Source organism: Schistocerca piceifrons, chromosome 3 (assembly GCF_021461385.2).
Source record: "Schistocerca piceifrons isolate TAMUIC-IGC-003096 chromosome 3, iqSchPice1.1, whole genome shotgun sequence".
Classification (NCBI taxonomy): Eukaryota; Metazoa; Arthropoda; class Insecta; order Orthoptera; family Acrididae; genus Schistocerca; species Schistocerca piceifrons.
The window spans coordinates 744885495-744906004 of NC_060140.1; the positions used below are offsets into that span (position 1 = coordinate 744885495).

At 43.8% G+C, this 20510-nt stretch overlaps 1 protein-coding gene across 2 annotated transcripts in view; it reads left to right on the forward strand.

Annotated features, from left to right (window-relative positions):
* The window catches only part of LOC124789364 (laccase-6-like), a 389375-nt gene that overhangs the window by 160897 nt on the left and 207968 nt on the right, over nt 1–20510 (forward strand). The window contains exons 2-3 of one of the 2 annotated variants that reach the window (XM_047256690.1): nt 9002–9101; nt 12942–13062. In XM_047256690.1, coding sequence (XP_047112646.1) covers nt 9002–9101; nt 12942–13062 — 221 coding nt within the window. The remainder of the gene's footprint in view (nt 1–9001; nt 9102–12941; nt 13063–20510) is intronic. The other variant, XM_047256691.1, reaches the window with a different exon arrangement.

Here is a 20510-nt window from a genome sequence, read left to right on the forward strand (position 1 = left end):
TTAATAATTTTTTGGTGCTGCGATTTTCTTTCCGTTAGTGTATTACCGTGGACGCCGTCGCTATTCTAACAAAGTGATGTACGAGCGTGAATACTTACTCCTTAAAACTGGCACTGGACTTCATTTCAATTTAAATGAAGATGGGTTCTGCATTGACTGTGCAATATGCACTAAAGCTGGCAATAACGGCAGCCACTCAGTTTCATCACTTCGTTAGTAGCGAACAACGTAAATCTCGCCAGGCTCAAACAAACTAGAAAGAATATATAAATCTTGTTACAGGATCAATTTCTGTAGGTACTACGAAATAACAATAACATATTTTTCAAGTAGACCAATAATTGTTTAAAAAATATGCACCTTCGCCTTCCGATATCATGCGGACGCCAGAGAAGAGATCTGAAACGTAAGCCTTACAGAACAGAAGAAACAGTTTTCTTCTTCTCGTGAAGGAAGCAAGTTACGTTTCCTTTTGTTTTAAACAGAATCAGGGCGTCACGTTCACTGTGATCATAATTTACAGTATCGTTGTGCATTATCTGTACACTGCGGGGGCGGGGGGCGGGGGGTGTACAACGCCGTGAATCTCTTTCATATGGTATTACAACGACGACTGCAAGTCGCCGGCTTTATTCCGTTTGCGGAATGCTGCGGCATAGTTTCCGTTCCAGTCTATTTGTGGCAACGAAATCGGATGCTATTGGCTGTCTGTTCACTGGAGAGTGAGCAGGCGGATGAAAAACAAGAGCTACGTTTTCCTTACCGAATCTCTCCCGTCCTTGATTTCTTGGAGCGACACTACTTCCTGGCAGAACCTGTTCTCGCTGAAGATTATGAAAGCCGCAGCTTTCGAACAGAGTATCGGATACAACGATCGTATAGGAAAATAGCGCGCGGGCGTGTGTGTGTGTGTGTGTGTGTGTGTGTGTGTGTGTGTGTGTGGAGGAGGGGTGGCAGGGGGGAGGATGGGTGGAGGGAGGGGAAGAGTTCGGCTCTTGGTTGGAAAGTCTGGCAAAATGAGCGATAGATGGAGTGGGGAGGTAATATCGGAGAAGGAAGTGCTCTTTCTGGCGAGCCGTGTCTGCTTTCTCCTTACAATATTCAGGGTAAGGTCGCCGTTCGCGATCTAACTCTGTACATTAAACGCAGAGCGAACGCAGCTGAGGAAAACAATTTCGACATCCGAACAGCCAGCAGTGCATGTAAGGCGATGATATCACCAGAGTGGGAGCGCAACCATAGGCCTCGACCCGTCACGCTAGGAACTACGGGGTGAATCAGCAAGAACACCCTTTGCAGTTGCTTATTGTTACAGCAGATGCGCGCGCAGGCAGTTGGCACGCTAGCAGCAATGTAAGGGAGTGGGAAATTCAGTTACGATGGAGTGGGAGTGTGAGTGGAGTGGAGTGGAGTGGAGTGGAGTGTGACAGAGCGATACGTGTCCATGTTTCGAAATTTCGTCGTCCCTGCGCAGCAAGACCATTGACTTCCAGTCATGTGGTGTCAACAAAACGGTGCAATTGCACACAAGGCGCATCTGTCACTGGACGAAATGTGCTTCTTGAACGTCTCTCTCTCTCTCTCTCTCTCTCTCTCTCTCTCTCTCTCTCTCATGTAGCTTGGCCGGCACGTTCACCCAGAGTGACTGCTCCCGATTTCCTCCTCCGGGTATATTTGGTCAGAGCGTTCGAAAATCGTGCTGGTGACCAATATCTGTAGAGAAGTCGGCGGTATTCCTGTGGCTGTGCTGAAGAACACTTCGCGTAGAAGCTTCATAACTCGTCTACAAGGGTGCACGGATAAAGGCAGCGCTTGTCTGAGTGATGTAAACTTCAAAAAGTGAGCGTTATATAATGCAAGAAACTCGGAAGACTCACTAAGAAGTCTGCACTTGTAAATCAGGAACGCCTGTGTTAATAAATTTTTGTAAGCAGTTGAAAAGGGGCTTTTCTTTCTGGATCAGCCTGTAGAATCGCGGTGTTGTGGATGGCTATGTGGCTGCGCTGCTCACCGGCAACAACAACGCTCGCTCGGAACAGGGGAGCCATTTGCAGCCAGGGATCGTGTGACAGTGACGAAGGCAGTATGACAAAATTCTTCACAAACGGATGCGTCCATCGCGATGCTAGACTCAGAACCGGGACTCGTCTAAAAATACTACACGGTGCCACACCTGTACTCGCTGTTGTTGAAAGCACCATTGTTGGCGCGCCTCTCTCTGCTGCTGCCTCATGGGAACCCACAAATTGTCTACTTGGGCATAGTCTGCTGTGCTCCAGATGGCCCGCGCTATCCGTGTGGATACGTGATTTGCTGCAAACAAATCCATTTCCTGATTCTTGGTAGGAGATGTGGCTGTATGAACCTGCACGGCCGAGGGAGCAATACGTCTGTCCTCTCGGGCGCTAGTCGTATGGAGCTACAGAATTCCTACATCACGTCGACTAAGGCGCCTCTGAATCCGCTGGCTTCGAGTATGGTGCAGCTGAACCCATGGAGTCAGACCAAACAAATATTGCTCCTAAAGTCCTTCGAGCTACGTCCATTGTCTACAGAAAGCGTCCTTTTGTTTCCCAGTGCAAACGAAATTATTTGTCAAGCGGAAATTTACGTGCCCATTCCATACAGTGGTCCCGAGTTAGACTACTGCGATGTTAGTGCGTTTTAACAGCAGAACACGTAGACTAATCAGTGGCCCAGCAACGACTTGTAACTTCTTGGGTTTCTTGTTGTGTATTGTAAACTAAACTGGTTTCCTATTCTTAACTTCGTTTGTGTCTGTATTGTGATCCTATACAGTCCAAGTTACGTGATTACTTAGACGCCGTCTGACAAAAAGAGTCGCCGAATTCAAATCAAACTGCATAACTGTATTCTAATTATCTTTTACCAGCAATGATCAGAAAATGTAGAACTGTCGTTAGAGAAGCTATTGTAAGTAGGCTGTTTAGGTTTTTATGTTGGTAACGCCATGTAGCACTCCATATGAAAATCACTGGCTGTGCTGTGCGCAGTCTGTGGCTGGTTTGCATTGTTGTTGGCTATTGTAGTGTTCGGCAGTTGGGTGTTAACAGCGCGTAGCGTTGCGCAGTTGCCGGCCGGAGTGGCTGAGCGGTTCTAGGTGCTACAGTCTGGAACCGCGCGACCGCTACGGTCGCAGGTTCGAATCCTGCCTCGGGCATGGATGTGTGTGATGTCCTTAGGTTAGTTAGGTTTAAGTAGTTCTAAGTTCTAGGGGACTGATGACCTCAGCAGTTAAGTCCCATAGTGCTCAGAGCCATTTGAACCGTTGCGCAGTTGGAGGTGAGCCACCAGCAGTGATGGATGTGGGGAGAGAGATGGCGGAGTTTTGAGAGCGGATGATCTGGACGTGTGTCCATCAGATAGAGTAAATTTGTAAGACTGGATGTCATGAACTGATATATATATTATGACTTTTGAACACTATTAAGGTAAATACATTGTTTGTTCTCTATCAAAATCTTTCATTTGCTAACTATGCCTATCAGTAGTTAGTGCCTTCAGTAGTTAGAATCTTTTATTTAGCTGGCAGTAATGGCGCTCGCTGTATTGCAGTAGTTTGAGTAACGAAGATTTTTGTGAGGTAAGTGATTTGTTAAAGGTGTAGGTTAATGTTAGTCAGGGCCATTCTTTTGTAGGGATTATTGAAAGTCAGATTGTGTTGCGCTAAAAAAATATTGTCAGTTTAGTGTTGATCAGAATAGGTAAAGAGCGAAATGCGAAATGTCTGAGTACGTTCAGTTGTGCTCAGCTGTTTGAAAATCAAATAATGTAAGAGGTTTACCAGCAAAGTAATTCATTAATTTTTCTAAGGGGACGTTTCATGCTATACTGTGCAACTCTGCATTGCATTGACTAGTGCTACGATGCATGACGTCACACTACGTGACTTTCAGTTCCAATACACAAAGCTAAGAGAGCAAAAATTCTTCATAAAATCACAAAACGAATTTTGAAAGAATAACTGTCCAAAATACTTCTATTCAAATGCCCTGTCAATTTACGTAAGCAAACTGACTAAATGAAATTCCAGACATTGAGGGGAGTTGGAACACCCTATCCCGGCAATGTTAAATTTAGTGACTTGGCTACAGGACACTAAACTATATGTTCTGAGTCTACTGAACTACAATAATTGCATTTCAGCCACTGCTTTCGGGAATACAATTTTTGAATTACATGGTTAAAATTTTGTGTAAAATTTGAATACTCTACTAGAAGTGGTTTCTGAGATTTAGGGAAAAATGGAACACAAAATGTAAATTTTCAGGAACGGCTTCTAAAGTTTCAAAAGACTGTAACTCACTTAATACATGCTTATTTTTTTTTATTTTTAATCACTCAGAAGCACCCTACACCATACTGTAATCATCCTCTTGATCTTTCTCCAAGTTTTTTCTTCTTTCTGGACTCCTTAGTGGCCAATTGTGCTGCATACTCTCCTTTATCAATGCGAATCTTGTCCATCCGTTCAAGTTCTCTTATGCAGTTTGCTCCAGAATTAATTCCCATATGCTGTGGCACTTTCACCTTACCAATGTTATCATCATTAAAAGCAATAACAGCATCACTGACCCACCACTTTAGTGTCTTCATTCCAACAAAAACATTTTTTGGTAAGCGAGTCCTTATGAGATTATTGAAGGACTTATTGGGATTTTGAGTCTGACCATGCAGACACTTCTTCAGTAATTCAGAATTTGCCAGATCTCTGTAAATAGGTTTTATGATATCCATGACTACTGCTAGATGGAATGTTTATGGCTATATGAACTGTTTGAGTACTGGGCATTGCGGCAATTGCACCATGAATCAGGTCCAGTATTTCATTGTCTGTAACTTCACACGCCACATGTTGAATACAATGTTTCCCTTTATTCGAAAATCTATTGGCATGAAAGCCACATTTCTTAAAGACACTTCGTTTTGGCGTCATACTCTACTTTTTGAGAGATTTACCAATCTATTCATCACTTTTCCTCAAAAACGTTAGCACTTCGACATGCAACACGTGTTTATATTATGAAACGATATGGTACTGTTTTTGACACTGCTATCAATACAAACATGTAATTTAACCTTTATAACACAGCAATCCACAGCCTTCTATATAAAAAATTACCGATTTTATTAGGTCTTGAAGTAATACACGTAAAAATTTTAACATTTTCAACCGGTGTAGATGATATTTAAAAAATAAAATAAAATACATCCCATGTGAGTTTATAAGTGAAATATATCATTTTATTCGGAAAATTGCAAATTTTATAAGGAGATAAAAATCCGAAATTGTGGGAAAAAATATTCTTCCGTTCGAACTCCCCTTAAACGTTGCAGAAGTGAATGCAAACTGGACTTGACAAATTTTCGTGGCTTACGTGTGGCAATGGGAACTCGTTACTGCTCTAAAGTGGTGAAAATTAAGACAGCGCAGCAGCAAACCAGCCAAAGAAAAAAAAAAAAAAAAAAAAACCTTGCGCAGTGCAGTCCTTGGACTTGCAACTATGCTATGCAGATCATGCTTCAGTTTTAACCACTGTCCTTCGCGAAGTGCAATGCTGCGACACACATTTGCAAAACAAAATTTTCGTGAGGAGAAGGTGGTTGAGAGGCGTCTTATTAAGTGATTGAACGAGGCTAGCATTCAAAGTTATGTTGTGGTTAATGAAAGTCATTCCCTGACAATTACAATTATCTTCACAAGAATCACTTCTTATTAAAAACATGACTCTGCCATGGAATTCATTAATAAAATTGTACAAGGTTGGTGCATCTATAACTCTAAAGGCTAGCCGGGTGAGCAGGTGACTTCGTTTAACCGTTTCTAAACAATCAGACTGACTAATCCATACCAATAAAAAAATCACCCAAAATTAGCCGTTTTCAACATCATCATAAACCAAGCGCGAGCAAGCAACTTCTCAAATCAGTCTTTATCAAATCACATTTCCAAAATTCAGCATCCTCTGCATTTGTATCTCAATGTTCTGCTGGTTATTTCGATACCATACAAAAGCGTTAACCAATGGAAGTAGAAATGAGCGTATGGCGTTAGTGGCCGGGAGTTCCCACTCGGGAAGTTCGGCCGTCAAGTGCAAGTCTTACTGAGTGCGACGCCACATTGGGCGACTTGCGCGTCGACAATGGAGATGAAATCCTGATGATGAAGACAACATCCAGTCCCTGAGAGGAGAAAATCTCCCGACCCAGCCGGTAATCGAACCCGGGCCCCCGTGCGCGAGCGTTAACCAATATCCGACTCCCTCACATAACAATGAACGCTACTGGCAACTACAACCAAAGATCATATTGATAGTACTGAGAAAAATATCCGGTATACATGTATAAAGCATGGTACATAGAATAAAAATAGAGCTCACATCACTTTCACTGAATAACAAAAATAAGCTAGTAACCTTACAGACTGAGCTGGATGTTTTGCGGTAGCATTCAGCGTGGACCAAGACGGTGCTATCACTGCTGGGACACTGGTTAATCTTCGTATTTCACTGTCCCCGTTAACACACATCGATAAATCAGATATCGCACTACACTAATTGGGGACCGCGCCGTCGAACGGGCACGTGAAAAAAACCGATATAAGAATCATTTTGTTCGTAACGGGAAACAAACCGACACTTTCCGTCGACGCTGGGCGTCGCATGAAAGACGTGATTAACAGTGCTTACGCTGACACCAGGAACACACTGCAAAAACGAAATTGCAAATATCTGCCGAAACACCAGAGAAAACGCGCCTCACAATTGTTAGGAGGGATACCCTGTATATATCCAGGAAAGTACCGTAGAGTCTCGATTATCCGACCTAAACCGGCCGCGGCACGGTCGGATAAGCGGGAAGGTCGGATAACACTGAAAATAATACAAAAAAACACAAAAATTAAACAAAAGTAGGCCAAGTGAGTTAAACATTTAATAAAATACAAATCAAATTAGACTGAATAGATATTTACTGTGTGAAGAAGTTAGTAATTGTCTTTTGTTTGCCTGCTGTTTGCCTTTCTTTTTTTTTTTTTTTTTTTTTTCTTTCTTTCGCTAAATCACGTAGTCTCTTAAGAAGTAAAACCTAGGTAGACGATGTTTCCTCCAGTTGCTCTACATATTTTAAAGCAGTTTCTAAGGCCTTGTGTCCTTCGTTGTGAGAAATCTTTGTAATTGAAACCAGTCTCGTCGCAGTTAAAAATTTGATCGTCTGTTAAGTTTTCCTTGTCCAATACCCTGTGGAGTTTATTACTAAACAATTGAACAGTTTCAAAATTTGCTGAAAGCTTTTCATCACAGACATTAAGTTGCCGAATTCCGTATTTTTCTTCCATCTATCGAGCCAGCCTATACTAGCTGTGAAATCGGGTTCACCTTCGTTTGGTTCGTTACGAAACTTTAAGGATTTTTCCTGCAAAATAGGTCCCGACATGGGTACACCTTTATCTCTATGTTGAGTAAACCATAGGAACAAAGCTTCACTTACTTTTTCATAATCACGTTTTTTCATGGTTTTCCAATCTTCCATATCAGCCGAGGTTGCTCGCTGAGAACACCACTTCTCAATTTCATTGCGGTTCCTTTTCCAGTCTCCAACTGTTGTTTTACCGACGTCATAATCTTGCGCCACTTTTAATAAAGTTACACCATTGTCTATTCTTTTTAAAGCTTCAAGTTTTTCCTCCTTTGAAGCGACCACCTTTTTCCGTTTTGAAGCCATTGCCACAAATTTTTACAATAAACAAAGTGCAACACGTCCACTCCACTACAGATCTAACCTTAAGTTAGCACTGAGGAGTGAGGAGTAGCAGACGGCGACAATGAACTGAGTATCAACAGACAACACGTTAGTCACTGACCTGTCTTGGGCTGGCGCACGGCCGGCGCGGCGAAAGGGTCGGATAACACAGAAGGGCGGATAACCGAAGATGATAATCGAGACTCTACTGTAAAACACTATATAACAATTAGACGTCTGGTATACGCCATGTTCGTGGTGGTGCAATTTTACTGACCAGCAACGCATTTCTTAAGCGATTTACGATAGTCACTCCAAGACGCGTTTGCATATTTTGTAGCAGTAACGTTGTTTTTGGATAAACTGGAGAGGAATTCTGCCTAATGTAAGACACCGTTTTATAGTTTTGTTTACACCCAGACCTGTTTCAGCGTTTTTGTGCTAATTTCAGTGGGTTTATTTCTTTATTTCCTTTCTGTAAAATTGTTATTACATGCTAATCTTTTGTGTAGGTTATATAAGCTTTTAAAAAAGATGGCACGTTGAGCTGAAAACAGGGGCAATGAAAAGACTGCAATTATATGAACTTCTGGCACAAAATATTTACATTTATAAAAGGAGAGATTATTGTCAAATATTCTACATTAGTTTGTATACAGTACAGAGTTGAGACACATATCACTGAGCTGAGGCATTGTGTTGCTCGGTTATATGTATGATAGTTTAAGTTGTATTGTAAATTTGGAAATTAAGTGGTCATATACATTTGTCTACATTCTTAACATGAAGCTATTAGTTGTTTATGCTGGTAGCTTTAAATCTACTACACAGTCTGCAGCTTGTCATCTGAAAACGACAATTTTTTTTTATTTTTCTGTTTATTTATCATTTCCGAGTGAAAATCTCTATACATCGTTTTATTTAGAGTGTTATTTACGATTTTTACGCTGTTTTTTATTCACTCTGCTTGAATTTTCAAACGTTAATCTGATTTATAATGTAAAAAAATTCTTTTGTAAAAGAAGAAGAAAAAAACACATTGCCCACGAAGGGTAACGACTTCTTTTAAGAAATATTCAGCGTTTGTGGACCCATGCATAAAGAAAACCAGTAATGCATTGCGTAGGACTGAGTACGTATACTAGTAATGAGGCATTTACGCACAGAAGTCGAGCTCTTTGATGCTATTCCGCTATTTAGACCTGTGACCTAACTGTTCTTCGTTTCTTGTTGTTTACAGACATTGAGTTCGCATCATGTGAACGACCGTGCCACGAGCTGGACTGGCCGATGATCTGCAGGGTGAAGCTGACCGTTGAGGTGTACCAACCTCTTACAAGGTAAGCATTACGAGCCACTTCTCACACTTCTTTGAATTGCAAGTGTTTCAAAAATGTCTCCGTTCTGGACACAGCTCTCAGTTTAATTATAATGACGTCTGTCCCACATCACCATTCGTAGTTTTATCTTCTTGAAACGTCTGGAACTTTATTATAGTACCTCTAAGGCGAAGAAATTTTGTGAATGGAGGCCAAATTCTGATAGATACTCGTATATGGATTGACAAAGTTATCGAAAAACAGCATACATTATGTTATTCGAGATATTTACCGCCTAAAATGATGAAAATGATGTACTTTGTGGGTAGTACGAGTCTCTCCATGGTTTATTATCAAGTGAAACTTTCTCATCGTGGAAGCCCTTCGTCGCTCTGTACGGGACTACTCGAGCGAGTTTCCGTAGGGTGTGCTGCATGTCACCTGACGCGCAATGCCTACTGTCAAACTGACATAAATTAACTGTGCCATACTTAATTACTGAATGACATTCCGGAGCTTTACGATTAGTTCTCACCTACAACTTACAGCATATACGCCATTATCAGTACCAGTGACCAATGGTAGGCCGACGAGTTATTCTTTATAAGACTGCGCGCTCTATCGCGAAATATCTCACGATAGAAATAGACTGGCATGTAATTTACTCTATTAGGGACCGCAAGTCTCTAGAGGAACGGAAGGTTCCAAATGATTGGAAAAGAGCACAGGTAGTTCCAGTTTTCAAGAAGGGTCGTCGAGCAGACGCGCAAAACTACAGACCTATATCTTTGACATCGGTCTGTTGTAGAATTTTAGAACATGTTTTTTGCTCGCGTATCATGTCATTTCTGAAAACCCTGAATCTACTCTGTAGGAATCATCATGGATTCCGGAAACAGCGATCGTGTGAGACCCAACTCGCTTTATTTGTTCATGAGACCCAGAAAATATTAGATACAGGCTCCCAGGTAGATGCCATTTTCCTTGACTTCCGGAACGCTTTCGATACAGTTCCGCACTGTCGCCTGATAAACAAAGTAAGAGCCCACGGAATATCAGACCAGCTGTGTGGCTGGATTGAAGAGTTTTTAGCAAACAAAACACAGCGTGTTGTTCTCAATGGAGAGACGTCTACAGACGTTAAAGCAACCTCTCGCGTGCCACAGGGGAGTGTTATGGGACCATTGCTTTTCACAATATATATAAATGACCTAGTAAGTAGTGTCGGAAGTTCCATGCGGCTTTTCGCGAATGATGCTGTAGTATACAGAGAAGTTGCAGCATTAGAAAATTGCAGCGAAATGCAGGAAGATCTGCAGCGGATAGGCACTTGGTGCAGGGAGTGGCAACTGACCCTTAACATAGACGAATGTAATGTATTGCGAATACATAGAAAGAAGGATCCTTTGTTGTATGATTATATGATAGTGGAACAAACACTGGTAACAGTTACTTGTGTAAAATATCTGGGAGTATGCGTACGGAACGATCTGAAGTGGAATGATCATATAAAATTGTTGGTAAGGCGGGTGCCAGGTTGAGATTCATTGGGAGAGTCCTTAGAAAATGTAGTCCATCAATAAAGGAGGTGGCTTACAAAACACTCGTTCCACCTATGCTTGAGTATTGCTCATCAGTGTGGGATCCGTACCAGGTCCGGTTGACAGTGGAGATAGAGAAGATCCAAAGAAGAGCGGCGCGTTGCGTCACAGGGTTATTTGGTAAGCGTGATAGCGTTGCGGAGATGTTTAGCAAACTCAAGTGGCAGACACTGCAAGAGGGGCGCTCTGCATCGGGGTGTAGCTTGCTGTCTAGATTTCGAGAGGGTGCGTTTCTGGATGAGGTATCGAACATATTGCTTCCGCCTACTTATACCTCCCGAGGAGATCACGAATGTAAAATTAGAGAAATTCGAGCGCGCACGGAGGCTTTCCGGCAGTCGTTCTTCCCGCGAACCATACGCGACTGGAACAGGAAAGGGAGGTTATGACAGTGGCACGTAAAGTGCCCTCCGCCACACACGGTTGGGTGGCTTGCGGAGTATAAATGTAGATGTAGATGATGCAGATGTTCCAAGGACTCCTCCACTTCAGTTGTTCGATGTTAGCGTGCACTGCCATTCATAAAAATGAAGTCAGGACCGAATGCAGCCTGTAAAGACGCACATGGGGAAGAAGTACAGTGTCACATTAAAGTTGGCCCATAGTGTGCTGTGTTCTAAGATTTGTAGGTCAGTGCGCCCACACAGTATTACGTCATCCAGATATTGTCCTCGGGACATGTTATAATGAGCAGCGTCAGGACAGCGCACTCTCACTGCTCGCTGATTGACACAACATTGTCTTCTCCCGTTCCTCCAAATGCTTGACGTTGCGGGGACAGCCCCATTTGGCGCTACAGTGGCAACATGCTCCAACACTTTCATTCATTTCCAGCGAGTTAATATGTTACGTTGCTTTATCCATCTCGTCCTTAAGTTTTGCAGAGCATTGTACGATTCTTCAGTCGTTGGGAACATCGCTTGCTTAGCGCCGACACTTCAGTACTTTCGCACACAGCGCCTGTATTATGCTCTGATGCTCCTTGCTTGCAAATAACTATTCTATAAAAACGCATATCCTGGTAAAGTTTGTTGCCTGCCAAATGCAACGATTGAGAATGCAACTAAGAGCAAGAAAGGTTTCACAGTCAGCAGTGAGATGAGATGTCCAAAGTCACAAACCTGATGGCAACATTGGATACCACTGCACTTCACATGGCGTGTTGTTTCTGGAGGTGGCAAATAGTAGCTTCAGTTGGAAATGGCATACTTGAAGATTCATGCGGACTCGCCTCCTCGCCGAATGGCCATATCGAGGTTAGAGGCGATGTTACACGGTATTAGGGTGATGTCCGTTGAGTGAGAGTACTTCTTCCCCCAGTGTGTTTATCTCCCTTGTGGAAACGTATCAAATTTAGACGGGCCAAGACTATGCCAAAGAACTTTGATGTTACTGTAACTGTATAAATTGTCGCGACAGGAAAAAAATCAGCAAAAAAAATTGTCATACCGATAGTGTCGTGTTCTCCAACAGTTTATTGAACGTAACTTCTTCTAAAATACAATAGCTGTCTATACAATAGATATAGACGTCCGTCGATCTAGCCGGAGATGTGGTTCCTCTCGGTCGGCTGGTACTTCGATCGGCGGTGCAGTACAGCGGCTTCGGTGATATCTTCTCGGACACTCTGCTATAGCGGTTGCCATTAGCAGCGGACGAAGACTGGTCTGCCTTCGACCGGCCGGGCCTATATAGTGAGCTGGAGCCAATAGAAACCGGGCGTAGGAATCCGTGGCCGGATATGTCGCGGCGACCTCTGCAAGGAAAGGTTCCTATTAATCGACTGTAATCTTCGGCGTGTTTACCTGATGTCTTCGCCTGTTTGGCTGTTGGTTTGTTTCCCTCATAGCGTGGCTGTTACGCAGTGCTGCCTGCCATGTAGGGGAGCCCGATGGCAGACAGTACAGATAGTCCTCCATTTATCATGCCATTCATGAACAGAAGAAGAAAGAGATGAAATTATAGTTGTATCCAAAGTACCCTCCTCCTTTCAGAGGACAGATGTAGTTAAACACACTTTGTACGCCAGATGAAAAAAAAATCTAGCACTGTAATCGATCAGCGACTAATAACGAACTGAGTCACAGGTTCACTTGAGAAGCGTAACTAATATGTTCAACATAGCAAAACGCGTTCTGAAAATATCAGAAGAACTTGCGAATTCGTTCATACTGTTCGTGGCTAGTTTTACAGCGTGTGCCCGTGATGAATGCTAGAGACGGATGCAGCGTGCTGAGGTGTGGTGGTGCTCCTGTTGCAGCAGCTGTGGGTCGTGCCCGAGCAACGCGAGCGACTGCTTTCGGCCGCAGTGCATCACGGCGGACGGCGTGCGCCAGCCCATGCTCACCGTCAACCGACAGCTGCCCGGGCCCAGCATACACGTGAGTTAAGCAAGAGCACGCAAGGCTGAGGGCACGGAGAGGCTCAGAAAGATTCATCCGATTTCACAGCACTATATCTCCTACATCTACATTCATACTCAGTGATTCACAATTAAGTGCCTGGCAGAGGATTCATCGGACAACCTGTTTCCCTACCGTTCCACTCTCGAACAGCCCGTGGGCAAAACGAGCACTTAAATCTTTCCCTACGACCTCTGTTTTCTCTTCTTTTATCAAATGGCTCTGAGCACTATGGGACTTAACATCTGAGGTCATCAGTCCCCTAGAACTTTTTTTTCCTTTATTAACCATCAATAATAACAATTATACATCATAATCCACTTCCTTATATGATTAGTGGGTCTTACTTTCTTAGTATGTTAGATACAATTAGCAGCTAATTACAATGTGGTGGGTTGTGAGCTACAGCTATACTCTAATTACAATGGGCAGCTATTCTTACACGTATTAGTTTTTAACTTCTAAGATTTTAACTAACTCTACTGCCTGCAGCGTCACAGATGTGTCAGAAACATGTATATAAACCTACTTTATTCCCTTACCCATCGAGCTAATCCCGATGGGCGTGCCCCTAACACTGGGCAGGTCAGGATGTTATTCGCTGCAGGTTCCTAATACTAGTTTTCTAATCTAATTTCTGCTAACTAGTTCTAACCTAAGTAAATTCCGGTGCATCGTCTAGTCCTTGATGTTATTCGCCACTCCCCCTAATCCCGCACGTGGAGGATTCCAGACGGTGAAGGTCGGCCTGTCCACGCGCAGGCGGTATGGGAGTAGGGCGCGTGTTTAGTACTAGAATTTCTCTAGTTTTATTGTAATTTGTGTTAGTTAATTTATTTCCCTCGTGTATTCTTTTAGCACTTTTCGTGATACCTCGTCTGCTAGTTTATTTAGTGTTTGAAAAGTGTCTCGTTGTCTTATGAGGTGGTATGTGTTGTGGTCAGGTAGTTGGTCACGTAGTGTGGAAGCAACATCATTGAAGAGGGGGCACTCGTAAATCACATTCCGGTTCACCACATTCACACGCGGGTGTGGCCCTTTTGCCGAACCGACATAAGTATGTCGGGTAAGGCCCATGTCCAGTGAGAAAATGGATTAGTCCTCTGGTGGGTTCAAAGTATTTCATTTTTAGTCGTTCCCTAATGTTTGGAATCAGTTCATATGTCCTACGCCCTGTTTCGTCCGTCTCCCATAGTTCTTGCCATAGTTGTTCTCCCCTTTGCCGAATCTCACTCTTGTCTCTAGCCCCTGTGCCTAAAATCTCTTCTATCTTCGTTGCATTTCCCTTCTTAATCCAGAACCACGCGGCCTGCTCTCTGATTTTGATGTCCAGGGGGCAGAGCCCCATTATGACCAATAGCGCTCCCCCTGGTGATGTTCTATAAGCCCCCACACATCTAAGTATCATGTTCCTTTGAGCCCTTCTCACTGTCATGGCGGGCACCACCCTCGTGAGCCTGTGTACCCAGACTCCCGAGCCGTAACCCACTATTGGTGATAATATGCTATTATGGTAGACTTTTATGAGATGAGGGGGGAGACGAAATCTTTTATGTCCGATGGATATGAGATTGTTCAATGTTTGAAGGGCTTTCTGAGTTACGGTTTCAATGTGTTTCCCGAAGTTCCACTTCTCATCAATCATGATGCCTAGGTATCGTGTGTCACGTCGCCGAAGGACAGGCGAGCGCTCGATTCGTACAGTCGGGTTACGGATTAATTGTCCCTTCAATAGCAAGTAGGTAGACTTGCTCGGTGATATCGTCATTGTAGTGTTTTGGCACCATAGTTGTAGCTTGTTTAGGGCACTTTCTATTTTGGGTTCTACGTCTTCGCGGCTACGCCGCCGACCAACAGGAGGTGGTCATCTGCCCCTAGAACTTAGAACTACTTAAACCTAACTAACCTAAGGACATCACACACATCCATGCCCCAGGCAGGATTCGAACCTGCGACCGTAGCTGCCGCGCGGTTCCAGACTGAAGCGCCTAGAACCGGTCGACCACTCTGGCCGGCTCTTCTTTTATCGTGATGATCATTTATCACTGTACAGGCGGGTAGCAACAAAATATTTTTGCATTCGGAGCAGAACGTTGGAGATCGAAATTTCGTGAAAAGATCTCGCCGCAATGAAAAACGCCCTTGTTTTAATGATTGCCACACCAACTCGCGTGTCATATACGTAACACTGTCTCCCCTACTTCGCGATAGTACAAAACGAACTGCCCTTCTTTGAACTTTTTCGATGTCCACCGTCAATTCCACAGCAGTACTCTAGCAGAGGACAGACAAGCGTAGTGTAGGCACTCACTTTAGTAAACCTGTTGCATCATCTAAGCCTTCTGAGAATAAAACACAGTCTTTGATTTGCCTTCCCCACACTATGATCTATGTGATCATTTCGACTGAAGTTGTTCGTAATTGTAATTTCTAGGTATTTAGTTGAACTGACAATCTTTAGGTATGTGTGATTTATCGTGTACCCGAAATTTAACGGATTCTTTTTGATGCTCATGTGAATGACCTCACACTTGTCATTAGCCGCGCGGTCAGAGGCGTCTTGTCACGGACCTCGCGGCTCTCTCCGTCGGGGACTCGAGTCATCCCTCGTGTGTGTGTGTGTGTGTGTGTGTGTGTGTGTGTGTGTGTGTGTGTGTGTGTGTGTGTGTGTCGTCCTTAGCGTACGTTAGTTTAAGTTAGATTGAGCAGCGCGTAAGCTTAGGGACCGATGACCTCAGCTGTTTGGTCCCTTACCACAAATTTCCAAAACACTGCGGTAAATGACAGCATCGTCTGCAAACAACCTAAGACGGCTGATCAGATTGTCTCCTAAATCGTTTATGGAAATCAGGCACAGCAGAAGGCCTATAACAACTCCTGGGGAACCCCACACGTCACTTCTGTGCTCGATCACTTGTCAATTACTTCAAACTGCGATCTTTCCGGCAGGAAATCACGAATCTAGTTGCACAACTTAGACGATGTTCCATAGGCGCGCAACTTGATTATAAGCCGGAACGGTATCAAAAGCCTTTCTGAAATCTAGAAACACGGAATCAGTTTGAGCTCCCCTATCGATAGCACTCATTACTTCGTGAGAATAAAGAGCTAGTTGTGTTTCATAAGAACGATGTTTTCTGAATCCTTGCCGACTCTGCGTCAACAGATCGGTTTTCCTCGAGGTAATTCACAGTATTTGAATACAGTATATGTTCCAACATGCTGCTGCAAATCGACGCCAGTGATATGGTTTAATAATTCATCCGGTTACTCCTATAATCTTTCTTGAATATTGGAGTGACCTGTGCAACTGTCCAGTCTTCACGTGCAGATTTTTCGTGGAGCGAACTGTTGTATATGATAAGTACAGAGCTATTATAACAGCATATTCTGAAAGGAAACTGAATGGTATATAATCTGGACTGGAGAACTTGCCTTTATGACGTTATTTAAGCTGCTTTGCTCCGACGAGCACATATTTACTTCTAAGTTACTCAAGTTGGCAGTAGTTCTTGATTCGAATGCTGGAATATTTTCTTCGTCATCTTTGGTGAAGGAATACCGGAATATTGTATTTAGTAATTCAGCTTTAGTGGCACTGTCATCGTAACATTACCCTCGCTATCGTGCAGTGAAGGTGCCCATTGTGTCTGGCAGCTGGTGTATTTCACATACGAGCACAATCTCTTCGGATCTTCTGTCAGATTTCTAGACAGAACTTTGTTGTGCAGACTATTAGTAGCATCTCGCACTGAAGTTCGCGCTAAATTTAGAGCCTCTGTAAAATATCTCTGATCTTGGAGAGTTTGCGTTCTTTAAAATTCGGCATTCTTTTTTCGTTGCTTATGCAACAGTGCTGTAACCTGTTTTGTGCACCATGAGGGCTCTGTTCCGTCTATTATTAATTTATTTGGTATAAATCTCTCTACTGCTGTCCATATTGAAGTCGACTGAGCGAAGTGGTGCAGTTTTAGCACTTTGGAATCGCATTCGGGAGGACGACGGTTCAAACCTGCGTCCGGCCATTCACATTTAGGTTTTCCGTGATTTCCTTAAATCGCTCCAGGCATGTGCCAGGATGGTTCCTTTGAAAGGACACTTCCGATTTCCTTTACAAAATTCGAACTTGTGCTCCGTCTCTAACGACATCGATATCAACGGGACATTAGCCCAATCTTCCTTCTTTTTGGTACTGGAACCCTTTTGGATCTTTCCCGAGACCCTCTAAAAAAGAAAACCGCCCACTTCGCTCCAGAAAGCCCTTGACACTTGTATAGCCGCTTCCTGTGTGTAAGCGGGACCCGATATCCTGCGCAATTCGAGGACTCTGCAGCCTACACTTTCAGAGAACTGTTTGTGTGTCTGATTCAGATCCGCCACTTGGCTCTGTACCAAAGATCCGCAATCGGTCCTATCGACGATGTAACAGATGATGACCTCTGCCTTCACCTCGCAAGCAAGACTGGCGGTCTTTAGCAATTCTGATAGCTGCACGAAACCAAAGAGAATCTATTACGACTCAAAGCAGCACACATCGCATCTACCAACATGAGCCACCACCTGCAGTTGGCTGCACCCTGCACTCTTAAATGTATCCAAAAGGACCCGTTCCATATCTTGGATGACTCTCCTCAATATGTGCACATCAGATTTCTTCCCCTCCTTTACAACCATATCCCTAAGAACCACCATTACTTGCCTAACATTGGAGCTCCCAACTAACAATAACCCTATTCTCTCTGACTGCCGAGATCTTACAGGCTGAAAGGCTTCCCCTAAAACAAGACAAGCGACTGCATCCGGTTCAGGATCTTCATCAGCCACATTAAGTGCCGTAAACCTGTTTGTCAGAGGAAAGATTTCATTGGCTGCCACACCTAGGTATGACTTCCCATTCGAGGTCTGGTGAGAGGTCAATCTCGGTGCCGGCAGTAACTGGCGCATCGACAGTAGTGGACCAATCGGCGGCGGACACTTGAGACGTCCCTTGGATCCCCACGTCTACCCCGGCCCCCACATTGGCAACATTCTCAATTTACGTGACCGAAGCCAGCACCGCCTGTAGCTGTTGGTAAAGTGCCACCAACTCAGCCAGCATCCGAACACAGCTCTGAGTCCCTATCCATACCAAACACTGTAAAATTCTACATCACAGTTATTGAAACGATAATCTGTGCCTAATAAGTACCCAAACATGCAATAAATTTAAAAATTAACCTAATACTACACAGATAACTCAACATAAGTCACTCCTGATTGAAGCTCGTAAAAATAACTCACAAACGAGCAGTGCACTCGCCTGAGCTTCAGCAATGCAAGGAGCTTCCTTACTGACGGTCTAACCGACAATGAACTGTTCTAATCATAACAAACAAATATACAGTCAACACGAACAAAAACAGGAAACGTGGGTAAATTTGAACTTACACATAGGACTAAAGAACTTTTATTTTGAAGAGAACCATCTGATATTACGAGGGATATAAAATTTAGACGTGAGCACACTCAAATTTCGGATACATCCAAAATGATGTCAAACTCGTCCCATACTATTGCGAGCATATCTGCACTTAATGCATTCGTTGCTATGTGGCGTCGCATTTCGCCAAAGTTGTCAGAATAGGGAGACACACAGACGGAGTTTACCACAGACTCCCAAAAACAGAAAAAAATTGAGAGATCAGGCGATTTTGGAAGCTAATGGTGGAATGCGAGATATATACGGTCGACCGAGCGAGGTGGAGTCCATAAGTCGCTCTAGCCAATGTCGGAACGGCTCTTTCGAAATGGCGCGGCCGATTTCCGTTCCCCTGTCCTTGAAATAACCAGAGCTTGTGCACCCTCTCTAATGACCTCTGTGTCGACGGGAGGCTAAACTATAATCTTCCTTCAATCCTTATGGTCGATCCATCGTTGAGGCAACTCATTGTTAAAAATGCCCATCGATGAGACCAGTACATTGTTAAGAAATGGTCTTACATGCAGGTGGCATTGTGATGGTGCTCCCTCCTGTTGAAAAAAACAGATTTTTATTCATGTTTTCGCACTTCCTTCCAGGTTTCCAGCGTAGCCAGGGACGGGATTGCTTTATTCGTCTTTACGTCTTGACTGTGATATGCCGCTGCCGTGTTTCCCATATTCTTCCGTCCTGACGGTTCACTTTGACACTTAAATGGAATGTAGCCCCATCGCTAAACACTAAACTTGAAAGGAAATTATCTTCCGTCTCCACACCCAAAGTGAATTATCAAAATTCTACACGCTGTTGTTTATCACCATGGTGAAGGGCGTGCAGCAACTCAATGTTACATGGTTTTAAACACTCGTCGCCACAAAACATGCCAGAAAGACACATTAGAAATGAGTGACTCTGCTTGTACGGCCAATATACTTCTGTGAACAACATGGATAATTCTTTTGAATAGGCTCTAGGCCTTGAACGAGCAAACAGGAGCCACCTCTGGGTATCCCCTTGCACAATGACCGGTGTTTTGAAACTGTTGATACCATCTGGTATCTTTGAGTTCTAGGAGGGACAGTACTGTACTTCCGAAGAAACCCACGCCGAACATTTCTAACTGCACTGTACCTGCAGAAATGGTTCTTGAACGAGACGTCGGTTATCGTTTTGAAATTCCCACAATATTTCAACGTCGCAACTTACCGACATCTTCGGAGCGGTGATCCCACAGCTGAGCTGCGTCCGAAGACTCCTATTTATACCAGTAAAAAACAAAAACAAAAAGAAATCTCTTAGGCGTCAACGTGCCATTTGGGTTGGCAATAGTGATCGGTAGAGGCCAGACGCCGGGCCACATGTCGGAAGATGAACCAAGACCTTCGGCGCAACCGCAAAGGCTGCCAGTTATATTGTGCGCTGCCGACCACTGGCCCAGCGCTCTCTTTCGGGAGCCGCTTGACGATGTACATGTCCGACCTGGCGTGTGTCATTTCTCGCTGTTGTCATCCGAATATCTATCGCCACGGAAGCGTCGTCCTTTGTATGACCAATAGTTCCTCTATGTGGTCTCTGTGACTGTAACAATACCAGTGCTGAATCCTCTGCAGTGCTAAGTTGGTATCCTGTATCCCTGTTCAGCAGATCTATCGGGCTGCAAATTTCCACCGCTTCTTCAACAATGCTGTCGCACCAAGAAGACGCCGACGAGAGAATTTAGTATTTTTGTTGTCCATTTTGTACCCCGTATGCAAACGGTGCTCAGCCACTGTATCTTTGGCTGGTTCAGACGTGTGTGCCGTCAGTGTTCGACGCATCTGTCCTCCACTGTGCGACAAGTTTGTGCAGTGTATGACATCCTGCAGCTAAAATATATAAGACACATAGACACCAGACCTTCTCAAACCAAATAGATCTTCCAATCGCCCTAGAGCAGCTCTGATTTTCGTTGGTCGACGGCAGACCCATT